The sequence below is a fragment of the Bubalus kerabau genome, chromosome X (assembly GCF_029407905.1).
Source record: "Bubalus kerabau isolate K-KA32 ecotype Philippines breed swamp buffalo chromosome X, PCC_UOA_SB_1v2, whole genome shotgun sequence".
Taxonomy (NCBI): Eukaryota; Metazoa; Chordata; class Mammalia; order Artiodactyla; family Bovidae; genus Bubalus; species Bubalus kerabau.
In genome coordinates, this window is record NC_073647.1 from 49,501,602 (window position 1) to 49,521,637 (window position 20,036).

The 20,036-nt window shown below is 49.7% G+C and overlaps 1 protein-coding gene and 1 pseudogene across 1 annotated transcript; one reads left to right on the top strand and one right to left on the bottom strand.

Annotated features, from left to right (window-relative positions):
- Positions 1-9,051: 9,051 nt before the first annotated feature.
- PNMA6E (PNMA family member 6E) lies at positions 9,052-11,681 on the bottom strand. The gene has a single exon (XM_055565278.1). The coding sequence runs from the start codon at positions 11,638-11,640 to the stop codon at positions 9,052-9,054; it is 2,589 nt and encodes an 862-aa protein (XP_055421253.1). The 5' UTR covers positions 11,641-11,681.
- Positions 11,682-13,445: 1,764 nt separating this feature from the next.
- On the top strand, positions 13,446-19,567 carry LOC129639429 (60S ribosomal protein L34-like; annotated as a pseudogene).
- The last annotated feature ends 469 nt before the right edge of the window (positions 19,568-20,036 follow it).

Genomic DNA, 20,036 nt, shown 5'->3' on the forward strand with positions numbered 1-20,036 from the left:
ACTGCTGTGGGAACCCATTACCCAAGTTCAAACACATGGCACTGCCTTGGGATAGACACCAGGAGGGATGTGAAGCTGCCATCCCAAGTTCTGACATCAAGAGCAGCAGTAAGAGGGTGTGAAGTCCACCCACTCCGCTTTACCAGCCCTCCCAATGTGGACCACACATGCACACACCCACCCCAGTTGCCAAGCCCTCCCTGACTGTGACCAGGCAGTCTTCTGGCCCTCCTTGCTGCTCATATTCTCTTTCCACCATTTTCTCCCAGAGGCCAACATCCAGTCCCCTCCATGGGGCCAGGGGTAGCACAGGGGGCATACCCAGATAGTGCAAGATGACGTTCGCCTTCTTGAAGACCACAGCCCATGGGCTTATGGGGCCCTATGGCTCTGGAGCTGAGCTGAGACCCACTGACTGCGTGGTAGTCCCAGGCCCATGCTTACCAAATCAGAGAGGGCCGTGCTACCCCACTCAGATTTCAGGAAGCCAGAGATGACACCCACGAGGTAGGAGGCAACTGACATTTGGCCTTGGGCCTAGAAATTAGAAACATGATCAAATCTCAAGCTATAAGGTTTTGTTCCACAACCTCCTTTCATCAGAGCTGTTCTATCTGAGACCCACCCGTGGCAGGCGGCCACCTGGCTCCCACAGTGAGCCTGACTTGGAGCACACAGAGTTTGCTTACAAAGGGCAGAATGACTTGTGTGTGTTTGCAGACTAAACTAAGCTCCCGCAGGAAGGTCAGGTAGGATGGTCCTCTTGTGACACATGGCTTTATCAGTGGCACCATGTGCCTGGGGGCTTCCCTGATGGCTCAGTCAGTAAAGAATCCATCTGCAATACAGGAGACCTGGGTTCAATGCCTGGGTCAGGAAGATCCCCCAGAGAAGAAAATGGCAACCCGCTCCATATTCTGGTCTGAAAAATCCCACAGACAGAGGAGCCTGGAGGGCTCCAGTCCATGGAGGTGTGAGAGTCAGACCCCACTTAGCAACTAAATCACCACCACCATGTGCCTGGCTGGCTCTGTGTGGCAAATTACTTATGTCAAACTTACGATGGACTCTGTGCCTCTTAAGGACATGGGTTCCAGACTCCACCGGAATTAAAGCCTATTTCATGATGCAGAATCACCATGTCCCGGCGACAAGGAAGCTTAGCTCGGCAGGCAGAGCCCTAGCAGGCTGCATGTGGCTTTCCTCGTAAATCCCGTCTCCCGTGTCAGATGAGTAGTCTGCTGTTGCCGTGGTGAATTGGTATTATACTGTGACCTTGATTCTGAGCAAAAATGTACGTTGCCTTGACCGTGATTACACAAAACTGGTTGTCTAGGAAACAGCACAGTTCCGAGAACAGGAAGGGCTAGATCCTTTGGGACTTTGACTGGAAGCCACACAGGGTTACCTTGTACCCAGGGGCGTCTCAGCTTTCCTCAGGGGGCCTCTCGTCTTCGTGTTTCTATATGTGACACAGAGAGAGGGAGGGGGGCAGGGAGCAACACAGAGGCAGACAGAAAGGGGGGAGAGCTAGCCTGCCTCTGCCCCCCAGGAAGTTTCAAGCCACTAGAAGCCTCTCCAGCTGTGGATACAAGTGAAGGGGCTTGCAGCGCCCTCTCCCATCTCTGACTGGGATGCTGCTGGAGAGGGGAGTGACGTTCCTCAATGCTTTTGGCCTCCTGCCTATTTGCTATCACTCGACAGAGCTCCAGAGCTGGGGAGGTCACCCCAGGCTCTGGGACATTACTGCTTCCCATTGAGGGTGTCTGGTTCCACCTGTGAGAAGCTCACACACACACACACACACACAGCACACAGCACACCCAGCACACCCAGGGCAGATGGATGTAGCTGAACTGCACATGGTCTCAGAGATGTCTTCCCAGGGCAGCTGTGAAAGCTGCCTTGACCTAGAAAGAAGCCTTGGAGGAGGGCTGCCACCCGCCTGTGGGAACAGATGCCAGTGTGGCAGGGGAGGCAGTTTCCAGCAGGGCACACTGAGTGAGAACCCAGCAGAGGCTGCCCATAGGGGGCATGGCCTCCTCCACCCCAGCACCTTCCCCTCTTCCAACCCAACCAAGGAGCAGCCCAGGTTAGGAGCACATTCCCCGCCCTGGGTACACACACATGCTGATCACGAACCCCCATCAGTTGCCCAGGCTGAAAACCTCTCCCTCATCCTTGACTCCTCTTCTTCCTCAACCAGGAGCCCACACCCCTCTCCAGGCAGTCAGGAATTCCTGTTCTCTCAGCCCCTCCTTGGATCCCCCGGTCCAGCCATCCCTCCCTCTCCACTCTCCCTGACAATGACTCCCGGCCCAGGTCCCATCCTCCATCACCTGACAACTGCACACAGGACAGGTACCATCAATACTTCTCAAATACATAACTGAGGAGGCCTTGCTTTACTGAGATATCCACTTTATGGCTGTAGTCCAGAACCAAACCTGAGATATCTCTGAGGTGTGCTTGTTCTACACTAATTTGACTGGGGGCAAACTAATACAATTATGTAAAATTTAAAAATAAAATAAAATTAAAAAAAAGAAAAGAAAAGAAAAGAAAAAGAAAAAGAAATGGCAAGACCCTTTAACTTGTACTAAATGCTTCTTTCCAAGGAGTATTAGTTCCTAAAAGATCTCACAAAAGTTAAAGAGTAAAATTCTAAAGAATGCTAAGTTTTCTGAGATATTTGAAGGATTATGTTTAATGATATCTTCCAACACAGTATCCAATGACTCTTGGCTCTAACAGATGAAGAAATCATTTCACCATCTTCCTCCTGCCCTCTCGGTTCTCCACTTCTGGTTTTGGTTAGATTATTACTTTTACATTGTCAAGGTTTCAAAAATTTGCATTCTGTCCTATAATAGGACAATGATTAATGCATAATTCCACAATTATGGAATACTAGTTCTGCATATAGATGGATTAAGTGATCGGGATAGTTCCTTCCATCTCCAAGGTCTTGATTTCAGTTTATCTTTTAGTTGGCTAGGCTTTATTGTTCAGTGGTAATTGCAACTTTCTGCTTTTAGACTTGAAGGACAAGTTGGACAAATGGAGCATTCTCAGAGCAAACTGCCTTTTCCTCAAAAGTTTAGAAAACTTTCCCCACTGGCATCCAGCATTGAGAATTGATTACGAGATGTCTAAGGCCAGCGTGACTTCTCCCAGGAAGATATTCTTCTCTTGATTGTTCTCTTTTCTAGAAAACCCATTATATATGTGCTTCATCTCCTTTTCTGCCTCCCAGACTGTCGTCTGCTCTGCAATCTTCTCCTCCCTCGCATTTTATATTGTGTGACTTCTTCAAGCCTTAACACTATGTCCCCACATCGTCACTATGTACCCACATCGTCGCTATGTATGTGGTCACCTTGGTCACACTGACCTGAATTGCTCTCACTGTGGCTTTCATCTCAGCAATATTTTTATTTTTTCTTTCCATTCTTTTCTGAACTCTGCTACCTTTCTTTCATTTCCTTCTGCTTTCTAATCATCCCTTCTTTGAACTCTACATCTCTTCCTCAAATTTTATTTTGAGAAATCATGTTTTCTGAAACTTCTTTGAGTTTTGGGGGGGTTGTTTTTTGTTTTTGTCTAGAGTCTCCCTATATTTTTCAGGTATTAATGATTCCCTTTATGATGCGCTTTTCTTCTGTTTGCTCCCATTCCTTTCCTCCTCTTATTATTTTTGTAATTGGTGCTGTTTCCATGTTATGAATAGGACTCATGTTGGGCTGTGAATGCCCTGGCTTTTGCCAACATGTCCACATCATCTCCCTGGGTCTCCATAGTGACATTCCATGGCTTCAGTGCTCTGTGTCCTTAATTTTCCTTGATCTAACAAGACCTTCCAGATTGACCCTGGACTTTGGGGCAGTCTGATTCCTCCTCCACTTCTGAGAAGGCATTGCTGGCCCCGTTTGCTCCCTACACCTGTGCAGACATAGCAGTGTTTGGCTGGAGAGCTTCCTAATTTAATGTGTGGGGATGTAGCTGTTTTTCTCTTTGAAGCCAGGCTAGCCTATCATTTTTCTGTGAAACTAGGTGGAGGGGTGGGAACCCAATGTTTGGAAGAATTTCCTTTCTTAGGTCATACCTACCACAGGCAGCTAAGACTCAGGCAGGAGCACAAAGCACCTGGCTCTACCAGTTCCCTGACTCTGGACTGGGGAGGAGCCCGGGCTGGAAAGGCCTCGCCTATCCAAGCTGAGAGCTTCTCTGTGGGGAAGAATATGGGTGGAGACGACTGTCTGCTTGCCCTGCCCTCTGCCAGCCATCATACTTGTGAGATCACATGCAATGTGTCTGTTAACATCACACTGGGTCACTGGGAGATGTGTCATGGCCAGGAGGCAGCCCTCATCTGGCTGCCTCTCAGGGGCCCCAGGAGGGAGCTGAAGACAAGCACAGAAGGAGATGTCAGCTTTCTAAACACGGCTGAATGTGGAGAATGGGCTCTAGCCCTTTGATGAGCAAGTTGAGACTCAGGAAGTCCCAAGTCTGAGCAGTTCCTTAAACTTGGACCCAGGGCATTAGGTGGCAGACTTTCTCAGCCACCCAGAAAAAAGTTAAAGAAAAAGTAGCCAGAAGTAACTGCTGAAAGGCAAAGACAGACTGCAAGTGGCCCAGAAAGACAGAGCAGAGCAAGACACAACAAAGAGCCAGCAAGCCTGTGGTCAGCCCTAACCTGGGACCCTAAAGAGCAGGGCATTCTGGGAAAACTAGTTGCAGTTCAGCCCAGGGGACATGGTACACTTGACAAGTGCTGTCTCCCCATTATAGATGCCTCACTGTTTTCTCCGGGCTTCCCTCATAGCTCAGTTGGTAAAGAATCTGCCTGCAATGCAGGAGACCCTGGCTCAATTCCTGGGTTGGGAAGATCCACTGGAGAAGGGACAGGCTACCCACTCCAGTATTCTCGGGCTTCCCTTGTGGCTCAGCTGGTAAAGGATCTGCCTGCGATGCGGGAGACCTGGGTTCAATCCCTGGTTTGGGAAGATCCCCTGGAGAAGGGAACGGCTACCCACTCCAGTATTCTGGCCTGGAGAATTCCATGGACTATACAGTCCATGGGGTCGCAAAGAGTCAGACACGACTGAGCGACTTTCACTTTCCTTTCACTTTCACTGTTTCCTCCACCCCTCCCCACTGCCCCTCTATACAAACCTGCAAACATTGGCCTTCTACCTCAGAAGCACATGTGTGCACTCAGGTCCCCAAGGAACCCCCCCCCCCAGCCCTGAAGGCACCTGTCTCCATGGGCACCAGAGGGCAGGACTGAGTGGGAGGATCATTGCAGGGAAACAGCTGGGGCCCAGCCTCTTGGGGACCCAGCAGAGAAGCATCGCCCTGCAGCTGTGGCAAGATTCTCGGGCGGCCCAAGATGGCGGAATGCACCAGATGTTAAGATTGGCAGTTTACGTGAAGATGATGGACACGGTCTCCAGCCTGAAGCCTTCTGAAAGCCAGGGCTTTGGGGCCTGCCAGACGGCTGCCAGGACACAGGTTCACAAGCTCCCTCCACGCCACCCTGAGCCCAGATTCCTACTCACCTGGAAGTCGCTGGCTCCCTGCGGGACCTGGCTGCTGGCGGAGTCCCTGGAGCCCTGCTCTGGTGAACTTGTCCCTTAAAGCCCAGCGTGGCTACTGAGATGTGTCCACAGAGCAAGACGCAGGCCCCCACACCAAGGCCCCTGTGGAGGAGCTGCTCAAGGCCAGTTCTTCAGTGCCCCCAAGGGTCAGGTACCAAGTTGCACCCACCCCCAAGCATCCATTCTTATAGCTGAGTCTCAGGGGCTATTGGCTGAATACTGTCTCCCCCTCTGCACACAGGGACTGGGCTGGGACCGAGATGGGCCAGGGGACTGCAGGGGGCACCAGCAGGATCTCCCCGGGGCTTAGGGAGGGTGTTCACATGGTGAGCTGCCACCCCTTGCCAGCAGAGCCGTGGACATGGCCCTGCCCACTAGAAAGGGTGTGTCAGGGAGTAGAGGGCATGCCACCCCACAGGCTTCCACCAGCTGCCCCAGGTCCTGGCAGGGCCAGAAGGGGCTATGCCAAAGTGGGCTTGGACTTCAGGGCAAATGAAGGGCGGAGGGAGACAGAGAGGGAAATGTGAAAGGCGATGTCAAGGTCTGTAGAGATGTCTCTGGCCACCCCATTTGAGACTTGAGTAAAGTACCCGAAGCTTTGGGGAATGGGGACAGGGTGGCACACTGGGGACAGGGGCTCCCCCTACAGCCAGTCTGCTTGGCACCCTCAGTTGGCTGGAGTCAGCTGACATCATCTTCCTCCGGCTCACGGGGAAGATGGAAGCTGGTGGAAGTCTCAAGCTCCAGTCAGCAAAGGTGATGTGGCCTGAGAAATAAGCCCTTCCATGCCCACACTCGCTCACACATATATGTAGCCACACACACACACACGCTCAAACATGTTCACATCAACCCTACACACACTACACAATCACACACACTCACAAAAACTCCACACAGTCACATATACCCACATATGCACCACACAAATGCACACACATACTGAAGCTTTGCCTGGAGATTCCAAATCCCAGGGCCTCCCCCAGGGGCTCACAGGCTCCTCGCCACTGGCAATCAGCCCTCCCAGGCAGCAGGAGGCACCAGCTGGACATGCATGCGTGTGTGCCCTGCCACTGACCACAGACTGTGGGCTCTGCTCTTGCCATCAGCCTGGCTCCCCCTCAGACTTCAGTTCCAAGAGACAAGAGGTGAAGACCCACCCTTTGTACCTCTGCCTGGTTTGCCCTAGACTTGCCCTTAGGGCATCAGCCCCAGCTTTCCAACTCCGGCCACTCAGCAGGCTCCTGCTGAGGTCTGGGATCCTTTCGGCAAGTGTCACTGGGCGGCCTTCGTATCACTGACAGACTTTAGCCATCACATCTCATTGTGGCCAGTGCGAGCACAAAGGGAATTAGCCAAAGGATGCCCGGGGTCCCATCGGCATTCGGGGAGAGCTAGAGAGCCAGGCCCAGAGGCTTTGCAGAAAGGAACAAGGCTCTAAATCATGCCACATGATTTAGTGCTAGACAGGCGAGGACACCCCTCTGGCCCCCTCCCTCCCACCACTTCCCAGGTGGCACTAGTGGTAAAGAATCTGCCTGCCAATGCAGGAAGCACGAGATGCAGGTTTGGTCCCTGGGTCCGACAGCTTCCCAGTGCCCTTAGTGTCAGGCCAGTTTCCCCCATCCCTGAACATTACCCCTTCAGAGAGCACCCCTGGCCCTCCCCCTCACATGACTGGGCCTTCGCCCTTGCAGGTCTCAGTAGGCTGGTCCTGTCTTCTCTTCAAAAGCAAATTTGTTTTCAGGTGGAGGTGGTGCGGGTATGTTTGCGCCTGCTCTCCCAGAAACCCTACGAGTCTCCAGGCCCGATTTTCCACTGCTAAGTGCTGTCACTGTTGTTGACAGTGAGGTTTTCGCATTTTACAATCCCTCAGCTTAAAATACATTTGGGTTTTTTCAAAACTCTATCAGACTAATACTAGTTTTCTCACCAAGGAGGCTAGAGACCTCCGGACATGCCAGTTCCTTGTTTTGGAGCCCCACTCTGCATCCCACCTCTTCAGCGGCCCTGGGTCCCAGGCACTTGGATGCCAGGGGCACCTGCCCCCAGTGAAAAAGAAAACCAGGATCACAACCATCCATTTTCAAAAGACAGAGGACTATTCTGTCTCTGTCAACTATAGTTGTGTTCAAAAGACACAACTATCCCAAATTGAGAACAAACATAACCTCAAAATGTTATGGTTCACCTATCAAATGGAAGAAAAACCCTCACCATGTCTGGGTCTTCAAAGTACCTACCCTACCCTCTCATTGCCATGGGTGCTGAGCAGGAAGCTATTTTGGCCACCGCCCCCCACCCTGCTAGGACTGCACCACAGTGCTGACTCGGGATACTGGGCCACTGTCACTCCCCCCACCCTCGGCCCTACCCCCAGCAGCCCCTCCCCTCCACTGTCCAGAGCAGAGACGAGACTCAGCTGAAACATTCAGCAAATTTTATTGAAGTGCAACACAGACTGAAACCATTGAAGACAGGGAATGACAACACAGGGAACTTCTGATGGCCGCTAGAGATCACAGTCCCGCCCCCCCTCCTCCCAGAGTCCCTAACGAGGTGCCCTCCCTCCCGCCACACAGTGGCCCTCCCTCCCCCCACCCTCTCCCTTTCCGAGGGCTTTGTGTGCAGTGTCTTGCCAGGATGGTGAGCACTGGCAATGCCCGATCCCCTCAGGGCAGCCCCTCCCACTCGGGCCCACATGTCCTATGGCGGGCACAGGACAGTCACACAGCAGGGCATGCCGCACCAAGCCGAGAACACCGAGTCCCAAAGAAGCATGGCGTGGCCCAGCAGGGCACAGGTCCTGGGGGGCCTCCCGAAGCCCCGCTGCAAAGCCCCAATGCAGATCTTCCTTCCTGAGGTCCCGGGGTGGTCACCGGCCAAGCCCTCGTCCGTCCCCTCCTTCCCAACGGCTCCTGGGAGTGGGCTGGGGTGTCTCTGCACCATGGTGGGGGGAACTGCTCAGAGAAGAACACATGCTCATCTCCAGGAGACCAAGCAGAACTTGGCCTGAATCCACAATGGGGAAGCACACGCTGAGCTGAGGACCAGGTCTTGGCTGGTGCTCAAGCTCAGGGCATGTGGCAGGGCTCAGGGTGGCTGACCGGGTAGGTGGGGACATCCGGCCTGGGTTCACAGGCACCTCAGGGCTCTGCAGGGGTTGGGAGGGGAGTTGATGACAGCTCAGGGATGTGTTTTGACAGGGAGGGGAGAGAGGCTGGGCCAGGGAGGCGTTCCTTGAGATCTGGGTCACTACGGGGCCTACAGGGACACATCTGGACTTCCCAGGACACTGACCAGCCTGTCCCAGGGGATGCTGAATAGGGGACCCCTCTTGGGGGGGGTGGGGAGGCCCAGGCACCATGACTTGGCCCCTAACGTGGGGCCAGGAGGCTGCCTGACCTGGCCTCTCCCTGCTTCCAGGCCAGGGGCCTGGGACCTGCTGAGCCTATTGACTGGAGGAGAACCCCAGGGGGCTCATCTCCACAGCCCCTTCCTCATCTTTGGGCTCCTCTGGGATGGGCTTGAGCCCCTTCTTGGGGGGCTCCTCAGCCTCCTGGTATCCTACCTGGGGGAGACCCTCTGGCTCCCAGCCAGGACTTCCTGGGACCACCAGGGAAGCCCCACCCATCCAGGCAGTGGCAGGGCCCCAAGGGGCCTCTGAGGGTGCTGCTTGACCTAGGCCCAGGGGGCTGGGAGCCCTTCCATCTTCCTGAGTGGTCTCCCCCGGGGCAGAGGCTGCCGTGGTGGCACCACGGGCTTCAGGAGCAGCCTGGGCAACCTCGGCACTGCTGCCAACTGCCTTACTGGCCTCTTCACACGTTGGGAGGGCCTCGACATCACCTTCCTTGGAAAAGGCAACCTGGGCAGAGGTATCTCCCCAGGCTGGGGAGGCCTCACTTCCACCTGCAGCTGCGCCCTCGGTGATGATCATATGGCCTAGGGCAGCAGCCAGGTCTCCGAGGACCCCATGGGCCTCCTCCTCCACTGGGAGCTGCTCACCCATCGCTGGGTTGGTCTCCCAGGTCTCCGTCTCCCGGATGAGCTGCAGCATCGCCACGAAGCTGGGGGGTCTTCTCTCCATCCGCGTCCTCTTCAGCTTGTTCTGCATCAGGTTGTTGGGCCGGGCCCGCATGAGCACCTGCCGGGCACGCAGCTGATCTGCAATGGCTGGGTGCACGGCCCCCTTGCCCAGGGCCAACTGAAGCAGGCCTTCTAGGCGCATCACAAAGGCAAAGAGGCTCTCCTGGGGCCACTGGGTGCACGTCATGAACTTCAGCCGAGTGGTTACCCAGGGATCCTTACTCCCGAACGCCTCCACCAGCACTGTCAGGCAATCCTGGGCTGTCAGGTTGGGATCTTCCTCCAGAAGGCTGCACAGGAGATCCAACGCTGGACCCCCCAAGTGCTCCACCAGCCGCCTCCTCCGCTCCATCTCGGTCACATGGCGACACAGGTACAGCATGTCGTTGGCATGATCCAGCCAGCTCTCAAAGGACTCTTCCCCTTCGTCCGGCTCTTCCATCCCGGAGAAGGTTCTCAGCTCCAGGTAGCCCATATTCTCTAGCACGGGCTCCAAGGCCAGCCACCACTGAGGGGACCAGGCCCGTGGCTCATCCATGGCTCCGGCGATGCCTGCAGCTGCAGCCTCCATGGGAACTCCTGCCTCCCCGGCCGCTCCTGCCAGGCTCAGTGATCCGGCCACACCTGCAACTCCCGTATCACCTGCCGCTCCCTCCTCATCAGATGTTCCTGCTTCATCTTCAGCTCTGGCCTCACTCTCAGCTCCTGCCTCACCAGCCACCCTGGCCTCATCTGCAGTGTCTGCTTCACCTATACCACCTGCCTCATCTGCAGTCCCTTCCTCATCTGCAGTGCCTTCCTCACCTGTACCACCTGCCTCACTGGTAGCTCGTCCCTCGAAGCCAGCTCCTGCCTGCCCTGCAGCTCCTGCCTCCCCTGCGGCTCCCTCCTCATCTGTGGCTCCCTCCTCACAGGCAGGCCCATTCTCACTTGAGGCTCCCGCCTCACCTGTGGGTCCATTCTCAACTGCAGCTCCCTCCATACCTGCAGCTGCCTCCTCACCTGCCTCTATCTCACCTGCAGCTCTCTCCTCATCTGCGTCTATCTCACCTGCAGCTCCCTCCTCACCTGTGGGTCCATTCTCACTTGAGATTCCCTCCTCATTTGAGGTTCCCTCCTCACCTGCTGCTCCTACCTCATCTGTTCCTCCAACATCTCCTGCGGCTCCCTCCTCACCTGCTGCTCCTACCTCACCTATTCCTCCAACATCACCTGCGGCTCTTGCCTCACCTACCCTACCAACCACTGCTCGTCTCTGGGGCTGTGCAGGGAAATTGGGTCTATCCTGTGGCTCAGCATCAGGGGCCTGGGGCAGGCAGACAACATACCAGGGCCCCCCTTTGCCTGGTATTTGCCGGGGGATCAAGCTTCGGCTTAAATACTCAGCAAACTCGACCAAAGCAATCTTCGACCCCAGATCCTTTCTGAAGATCTTGCCCAGCACTCGGTATCTGCCCAGGGGGCCCAGGGCAGCCTGCACGGCATCCCTGAATTCTTGGTCTTCGCAGTCATCTGGGATGCCCAGGAGGAGCAGAGAGCGCTCCTCATTCACGTCCATCCACCTGCACCAGTCTCGCAGCAGTGCCAGTGGCTTCACCATTTTTGAGGACCTGAGAGTGGGGAAAGTGATCAAAGGGGTGTGCACAGACTTTTGAAGCGTGGGAATAGGCTTGTGCGTGCAAAGGGGAGAGAATAATGTTTGGGCCACACGGCCCACCCCACTGCCCCTCACAGCAGCAGCTTGGAGCACTGCCCCAACCTGTTTTGTTTGTTTGGTTTTAGGAAAATTTTCTGATAAATTAAATGTATTTACAAAACAAACCACAAAATTCTGTAAAACAATAAATATATATTTACAAAACAAAACATTTTCTACATTTCTGGCATCAGTTTTAAGAAGTTGCCTTTTTCCCAAGGAATTTTTCAAGTTTTTTAGCATAATTTTTTCTATCATAGCCCTATATTCTCTTTTTACTGTACATCTGACCTGTAGTGTTAGCCCTCTTTCATTCCTAATATTGGTGTTTAGCATTCTTTGTATTTTTACTTGATTCATCTTTCTAGGGCTTTCTCAGTTTTGTTGCCCTTTTTTAAAAGAACAAACATATGGCTTGGTTTATCGTGTCCATAATTTGCTTTCTATCACCAACTTCCTTTCTTAGCCCAATTATTACTTCAGTCAACTCATTTTATGCTTCTTTCACTCTTCTTCTTTTAGCATCTCTATAGGGACTGTTAGGTCACTGATTTTATGTCCTCACTCTTTTCTAACATAAGCATTTAGAGCAATACATTTTCCTCCTATTGCTTCTTTAGCTGCCTCCCACTAATTTGGGTAAGTTGTGTTTTTTCATTATTCAGTTTGAAATATTTTCTAAGTCCCTTAGTGATTTTTTTTCCTTCAATCCATGGATTTCCCAGTATTTAAAGATATATTATCATTATTAACATCAAATAAAATTCCCCTGTGGTAAGAGAACTTATCATGTAAAATTGCAATACTTTTAAATTTAGGTGTGGTGTATCCTGGTGAATGTACAAAGCACCCTCATGAAGAACCTGTATTTTGTGTGGAGACCAGGGCCCCGCCCCTCCCACCACTGCAATTCTGGTGACCTGGAACCTCTCCGTTCCTAATACAGTGCACCAGAGCACCCCCCAGAACCCCCACAAATCCATTTGCAACGGCAAACAGCCTCCACCAGATCACAGCAGCTCCAGCGCTGCCAGTCTCAGCCTCACTCACTGCACATGGCCAGGCGGCTCCTCCTAGCTCCCTTCAACTACACTCCCCTACCCTGCCACTTGGCAGCGCTCTCCTCTAGGCCCTGGAAGCAGGGCGCCACCACATGTTTAGAGATCAGACTTCCCCTCTCACCTCCCCACACTGGGAAGTCCTCCCACAAGCACTATCTCACCCATGTAGCGACTGCCCCTCTTGCCTCCCCCCTCCCAAGAAGAGAGCCAGAGCTCCCTTCCGGCCACCAACGCCCTCTCGCCTCGCCCCGCCCCGCCCCGCCCCGCCCTCCGCAGAGCTGGTACCTCCCCTAACGGTTTCCAAACCGCACCCACAAGTCCACCCCATCCACCCTTCCCTCAGCCCCTTCTTTCCACCACAGGGGGCAGACATTAGCCCTTTCCTCATGTTCCCTTCATGTCTCGGCATGGGGGACCCCCTCTCACGTCCTCCCCACTCCCTCAGCCAGTAATACTCTCTTCTGGCCTCCAAAGTAGGCCTCACCCACTCAGCAGGAAGCCCTTCCTTCTGAGACCCCCACAAGTTTAACCATTAGCCACCCCCTCTGAACCCCCAAACCAGAACGCCCCCCCACCAGCCACCCTGGCAGCCAGCAGTCCTCCCCGCAGAACCCCTACACTGAGGAAACCCTTCCCTCAGCCCCTCTGAAGCCTGCCGCTGTCTGTGGCCTCACCAGGATTCCCAATCTAGTACGTGTTGGCCTTCCCCCCACCTCCACTCCTTGCTGGGCCAGCTAAGGGACCCCCACCCGGGACCCCTGGTAACTGCGGAGTCCAGACCCCAGCAAAGTCCCCACCTGTCTACTTACTTTCTCTGACTCTATAAACGACTCTCGAATCCCGCTCAGAAGGGTCTGAAGAACTCGGCTCAGCAGCGCAGCCAGGAACCGTGCAGCGCACTATTCCGAGCCCTCTGTGCGAATGCCACCTGGGTTTCCTCCATGCTCCCAGAAGCCCGAGGAAGATGAGGGGGAAAGGTCTAGGCAGCTGTTTACAAGGAAAATGATTGGATGAGAAACACACGAGAGGAGGCTCTTTGCTACTGTATCAACAAGCGGTGAGCACTAAGGACTTGATGTTCCAAGGCTTGGCCCCCCGGGAAGCAAAGATGGCTTCCCTGATGGCACAGATGGTAAAAAACTGCCCGCAATGCGGGAGACCTGGGTTCAATCCCTGGGCTGGGAAGATCCCCTGGAGAAGGACACGACTGAGCGACTTTCATGTTACTTCATTTGCTTTCCACCAATCAAAAGGTCTCCCTGCAAGGCAGCTGAGTTGCAAAAGTAAACTTGCAGATGGAAAACCCATCGCTGGCAAATTGGTTAATTTCTGTTTAAGTGTGTGCTAAGTTGCTTCAGTCGTTTCTGGCTCTTTGCAACCCTATGGACTATAGCCCGCCAGGGTCCTGTGTCTGTGGGGGTTCTCCAGGCAAGAATACTGCAGTGGGCTCCCATGCCCTTCTCCAGGGAATCTTCCCGACCCAGGGATCAAACCTGCACCTCTTAGTCTCCTGCATTGGCAGGCAGGTTCTTTACCACTAGTGCCACCTAGGAAGCCTGTTATAGTTCATCTTATACTGTGACTGATAATTTCATAATGCTGTTCTGTATATTACTGATTTTTGTCTAGTTTTATCAACTAGCCATCTTCTCTCATGGCAGAAAGAGGATGAGGGAACTCTCTGGTGTCCCTTTTATAAAGTCACTAATCTCTTTCGTTAGGGTTCCACCCTCGTGGGCTAATCACTTCCCAAGGCCCCACTTCCAAATCTCATTGCTTTGGGGGTTAGAATTTAATAGGTGAATTGGCGGGGCGTTTACAAACATTCAATACATAGCATTGTCTGTCCATCTATTTTTGTCCCTATGTTCCCTTTTTTCCTGCCTGAGGTAATAATTTCATAAAGGCTTTTAGTTTTCTCTCTTTTTATTTATTTATTTTAATTGGAAGATTAATTACTTTGCAGTGTTATGATGGTTTTTGCCATGCATAAATATGAATTGGCCATAGGTATACATGTGTCCCCTCCATTCTGAAATCTCCTCCCACCTCCCTCCCCACCCTATCCCTCCAGGCTGTCACCTTTCTCTTAAATCAGCATTAAGCTGAGTGGACTTACTGATGCTGATCTTGCATTCACACACTGAGACATTTCTCTTTCTCTAGCTCCTCCATCACTTTTTCACACTTCTGCCATATTATTGTTCACATCATCGACACAGCCAACTTCACATGTTCCATGATTTTGTCATAATGCTTTAGAATCATCCAGTGGTTGAATAAGTCATGTTATAAGAACAAGTGACGTCTACCACCTTTCACCTTGCTCCCTCTCTCCATTCTTTTCACTTTTGTTTCCATTGTTATCGCTTGGGACTTCTTCTCAGTACCGGCTACATTGCCACTGCTTTTATGATTGAGTCTGGGCATCCTGGGCTTGAAATACAGATACTGTACTCCATACAGTACTGTACAGTAAAGTACACTAAAGTACATCCACTTGTAGAGGGTGCTCACACATGACAGTTTACACCAGAAAGGTGAGCTAACTTACATGATTGGACATGTGAATATACATTCACATCTTTGAAAGTTCCCCACTTGAATGCTGTTCTATAGGGGACTTATTGGATATCTTTAATTTTTCACTGCCTGATTGTGGTTAACATTGTACCACTTCACATAAATGTACGGACATTTCTACAACATAATTTACAATATTGTGATGTTTTCTGCCATGCATAAATATGAATCGGCCATAGGTGTCCCCTCCATCCTGAGCCCTCATTCCTGCTCTACCCCATCTTTTATGCTGTAGTTACCATGTATATTATATCTACATGGATTATAAAGCTTACAATATACTTGCTATTACAACTTTTAATAGCCATATGTATAATAAAGAAATTAAGAGCAAACAAGTATTTTTTAACGTTTAAATGCCTGTTGTTGCTGTTCAGTCACTAAGTCGTTTCTGACTCTTGTCGACCCCATGGCTTGCAGCATGCCAGGCTCCTCTGTCCTCCACTATCTCCTGGAGTTTGCTCAAATTCATGTCCATGTTTAAATGTTTACACCCATATTTACCATTTCTGGTGTTCCTCATCTCTACCCAAAGACCAAGATTTCCCTCTACTATCATATTTCTTCATGTGGAAAGATATTCTTTAGCATTCTTTTAGTACAGATCTATTGGTGAATTTTCTTAGCTTTCATCTGTCTCAAAAGGTACTTATTTCACCTTCATTCTTTTTTTTCCACTTTCCTTTTAAATTTTTTATTGAAGTATAGCTGATTTACAATGTTGTGCCAATCTCTGCTGTCCAGCAAAGTGACTCAGTTATACACATATATACATTCTTTTTTATATTCTTTTCCATTATGATCTATCACAGGATATTGAGTATAGTTCTATGTGCTCCACGGTAAGACCTTGTTTTTTTTTATTAATTTATGTATTTTAATTGGAGGCTAATTACTTTACAATATTCTGGTGGTTTTTGCCATACATTGACATGAATTAGCCATGGGTGTACATGTGTTCCCCATCCCGAACCCCTCTCCTACCTCCCTCCCCATCCCATCCTTCTGGGTTGTCCCAGTGCACCAGCTTTGAGTGCCCTGTTTTATGCATCAAACTTGGACTGGTCATCTATTTCACATACGGTATGTGCTCAGTTGCTAATTTGTGTCTGACTCTGTTACCCCATGGACTGTCGCCCACCAGGCTCAGACTTTGTCCATGGGATTTCCTAGGCGAGAATACTGGAGTGGGTTGCCATTTCCTTTATCACATATGGTAACATCACATATGTAATATCACATATGGTAATATCACATAAATTATCACATATGGTAATATATATGTTTCAATGCTATCCTCTCAAATCATCCCACCCCTGCTTTCTCCCACCAAGTCCAAAAAGAACAGAGTCTGTTTTTTATATCTGTGTCTCTTTTGCTGTCTTGTGTATAGGGTCATCGTTACCGTCTTTCTAAATTCCATTAGTTCAGTTCAGTCACTCAGTCATGTCCAACTCTGCAACCCCATGGACTGCATAAATTCCATATATATGTGTTAATATACTGTATTGGTGTTTTTCTTTCTGGCTTACTTCATTCTGTATAACAGGCTCCAGTTTCATCCACCTCATCAGAACTGATTCAAATGTGTTCTTTTTAATACCTGAGTAACATTCCATTGTGTATATGTACCATAGCTCTCTTATCCATTCGTCTGCCAGTGGCCATCTAGGTTGCTTCCATGTCCCCGCTATTGTAAACAGTGCTGCAATGAACATTGGGGTACGTGTGTCCCTTTCAATTCTGGTTTCCTCGGTGTGTATGCCCAGCAGTGGGATTGCTGGGTCATACAGCAGTTATATATCCAGTTTGTTTGTTTGTTTTTGTAAATTAATTTATTTATTTTAATTGGAGGCTAATTACTTTACTATTGTGGTGGATTTTGCCATACATTCACATGAATCAGCCATGGGTATACATGCGTCCCCCATTCTGAACTCCCCCTCCCACCTCCCTCCCCATCCCATCTCTCAGGGTCATCCCATTGCACCAGCCCTGAGCACCCTGTCTCATGCATCAAGCCTGGACTGGCGATCTATTTCACATATGGTAATATACGTGTTTCAATGCTATTCTCTCAAATCATCCCACCCTCTGCTTCTCCCACAGAGTCCAAAAGTCTTTTCTTTACATCTGTGTCTCTTTTGCTGTCTCACATACAGGGTTATCATTACCATCTTTCTAAACTCCATATATATGCATTAATATACTGTATTGGTGGCTTTCTTTTTTTTTTTAATTTTATTTTATTTTTAAACTTTACATAATTGTATTAGTTTTGCCAAATATCAAAATGAATCCGCCACAGGTATACATGTGTTCCCCATCCTGCACCCTCCTCCCTCCTCCCTCCCCATACCATCCCTCTGGGTCGTCCCAGTGCACCAGCCCCAAGCATCCAGTATCGTGCATCGAACCTGGACTGGCAACTCGTTTCATACATGATATTTTACATGTTTCAGTGCCATTCTCCCAAATCTTCCCACCCTCTCCCTCTCCCACAGAGTCCATAAGACTGTTCTATACATCAGCATCTCCTCTGCTGTCTCGTACACAGGGTTATTGTTACCATCTTTCTAAATTCCATATATATGCGTTAGTATACTGTATTGGTATTTTTCTTTCTGGCTTACTTCACTCTGTATAATAGGCTCCAGTTTCATCCACCTCATTAGAACTGATTCAAATGTACTCTTTTTAATGGCTGAGTAATACTCCATTGTGTATATGTACCACAGCTTTCTTATCCATTCATCTGCTGATGGACATTTAGGTTGCTTCCATGTCCTGGCTATTATAAACAGTGCTGCGATGAACATTGGGGTACACGTATCTCTTTCCCTTCTGGTTTCCTCAGGGTGTATGCCCAGCAGTGGGATTGCTGGATCATAAAGCAGTTCTATTTCCAGTTTTTTTAAGGAATCTCCACACTGTTCTCCATAGTGGCTGTACTAGTTTGCATTCCCACCAACAGTGTAAGAGGGTTCCCTTTTCTCCACACCCTCTCCAGCATTTATTACTTGTAGACTTTTGGATCGCAGCCATTCTGACTGGTGTGAAATGGTACCTCATAGTGGTTTTGATTTGCATTTCTCGGATAATGAGTGATGTTGAGCATCTTTTCATGTGTTTGTTAGCCATCTGTATGTCTTCTTTGGAGAAATGTCTATTTAGTTCTTTGGCCCATTTTTTGATTGGGTCATTTATTTCCTGGAGTTGAGCTGTAGGAGTTGCTTGTATATTCTCGAGATTAGTTGTTTGTCAGTTGCTTCATTTGCTATTATCTTCTCCCATTCTGAAGGCTGTCTTTTCACCTTGCTAATAGTTTCCTTTGATGTGAAGAAGCTTTTAAGGTTGGTGTTTTTCTTTCTGACTTACTTCACTCTGTATAATAGGCTTCAGTTTCATCCACCTCATTAAAACTGATTCAAATGTACTCTTTTTAATAGCTGAGTAATACTCCATTGTGTATATGTACCACAGCTTTCTTATCCATTCATCTGCTGATGGACATCTAGGTTGCTTCCACTGCCTGGCTATTGTAAACAGTGCTGCAATGAACACTGGGGTATACGTGTCTCTTTCAATTCTGGTTTCCTCGGTGTGTATGCCCAACAGTGGGATTGCTGGGTTGTATGGCAATTCTATTTCCAGTTTTTTAAGGAATCTCCACACTGTTCTCCATAGTGGCTGTACTAGATTGCATTCCCACCAACAGTGTAAGGGTTCCCTTTTCTCCTTGTTGTTTATGCGTTCTAAATGTAATGGCTTGCCATCAGGTTTGGGCTTTGTCTGTCACTCCCTTAGTGTCTGGAGTTGGAAGGACACCACTCAAGGCTCCACACACCTCCCAGGCCACCTCCCACCACTGGCTTGGGCCCTCCCTCCTTCCTGAGGCTTGGCTTCGCCCTGGACTTTTCCAGGCCCCTTCCCTGCTAGGATCCCTGGGACTCACTACAGAGTGGCTGAATCAGGGCTTGCTGCCCTCAGGGTACTATCTCTGCCAGCACCCGCCCCACCCTCACTCTTGCCACAATAAGGAGAGGTGGATGGAGGAAAGACAGAGTAGGATGGGCCTGGGTGGATTGCTGCTGGAGCTGCCAGGTGCATCCACAGATTTCTGTTACATGACTTTCTCTAGGCTGGGCGTGTGTTTGAAATTCTTCATTAAAAAAAAACTGGGAAACCTTCTGGAGAAGGCATCTAGAGGCATTCATGATGGTGCCTACAATACAGCCTCTGACAAAACCAGGCTGTCCCGAACCCCTGGTAATAGAATTGTTTATCTTTATACCAAGAAGGTTGGGAAAGCACCAAAATCCGCATGTGGTGTGTGCCCAGGCAGACTTAGGGGCATTCGTGCTGTGAGACCTAAAGTTCTCATGAAATTGTCTAAAATGAAGAAACATGTCAGCCGAGCCTATGGTGGGTCCATGCGTGCTAAATGTGTCCGTGACAGAATCAAGCGCACTTTCCTTATTGAGTAGAAGATTGTTGTGGAAGTGTTGAAAGCACAAGAACAGAGTCAGAAAGCTAAATAGGACATTAAGGAAGTCTCTTCTATTGTTGGATTGCTCCCCACCCTGAAAAGTTTTTTTAAAAAATGAATGGTTATTAAATTCTATCAAAATCTCTTTTTTTGTTTTTTGCATTTGGCAAAATAATGATCACATGGTTCTTCTCCTTTATTTTATTAATATGGCTGATTTTATTGATTGATTTCCTACTTTTTCTAAACTTAAATGATTTCAAATGGTTTATGGACTCAATTTGCTAATATTTTATTTAGAATTTTTGCATTTGTGTTTATAAGAGAGATTGGCTCATAATTTTCCTTCCTTGTAGTACCTCTTTGTGGGCCTGAGTTTTCTTTGCAGAAAGATTTTTTTAATACAAATACAATTACTATAATATAAGATGTTCTATTTCAAAAAAATTCTAAATAAAAAATGAAGCATTTTTGAGTAAGAAAAAAATAAAAAAGCCTCAAAAAAACAAAAACTGGAAAAC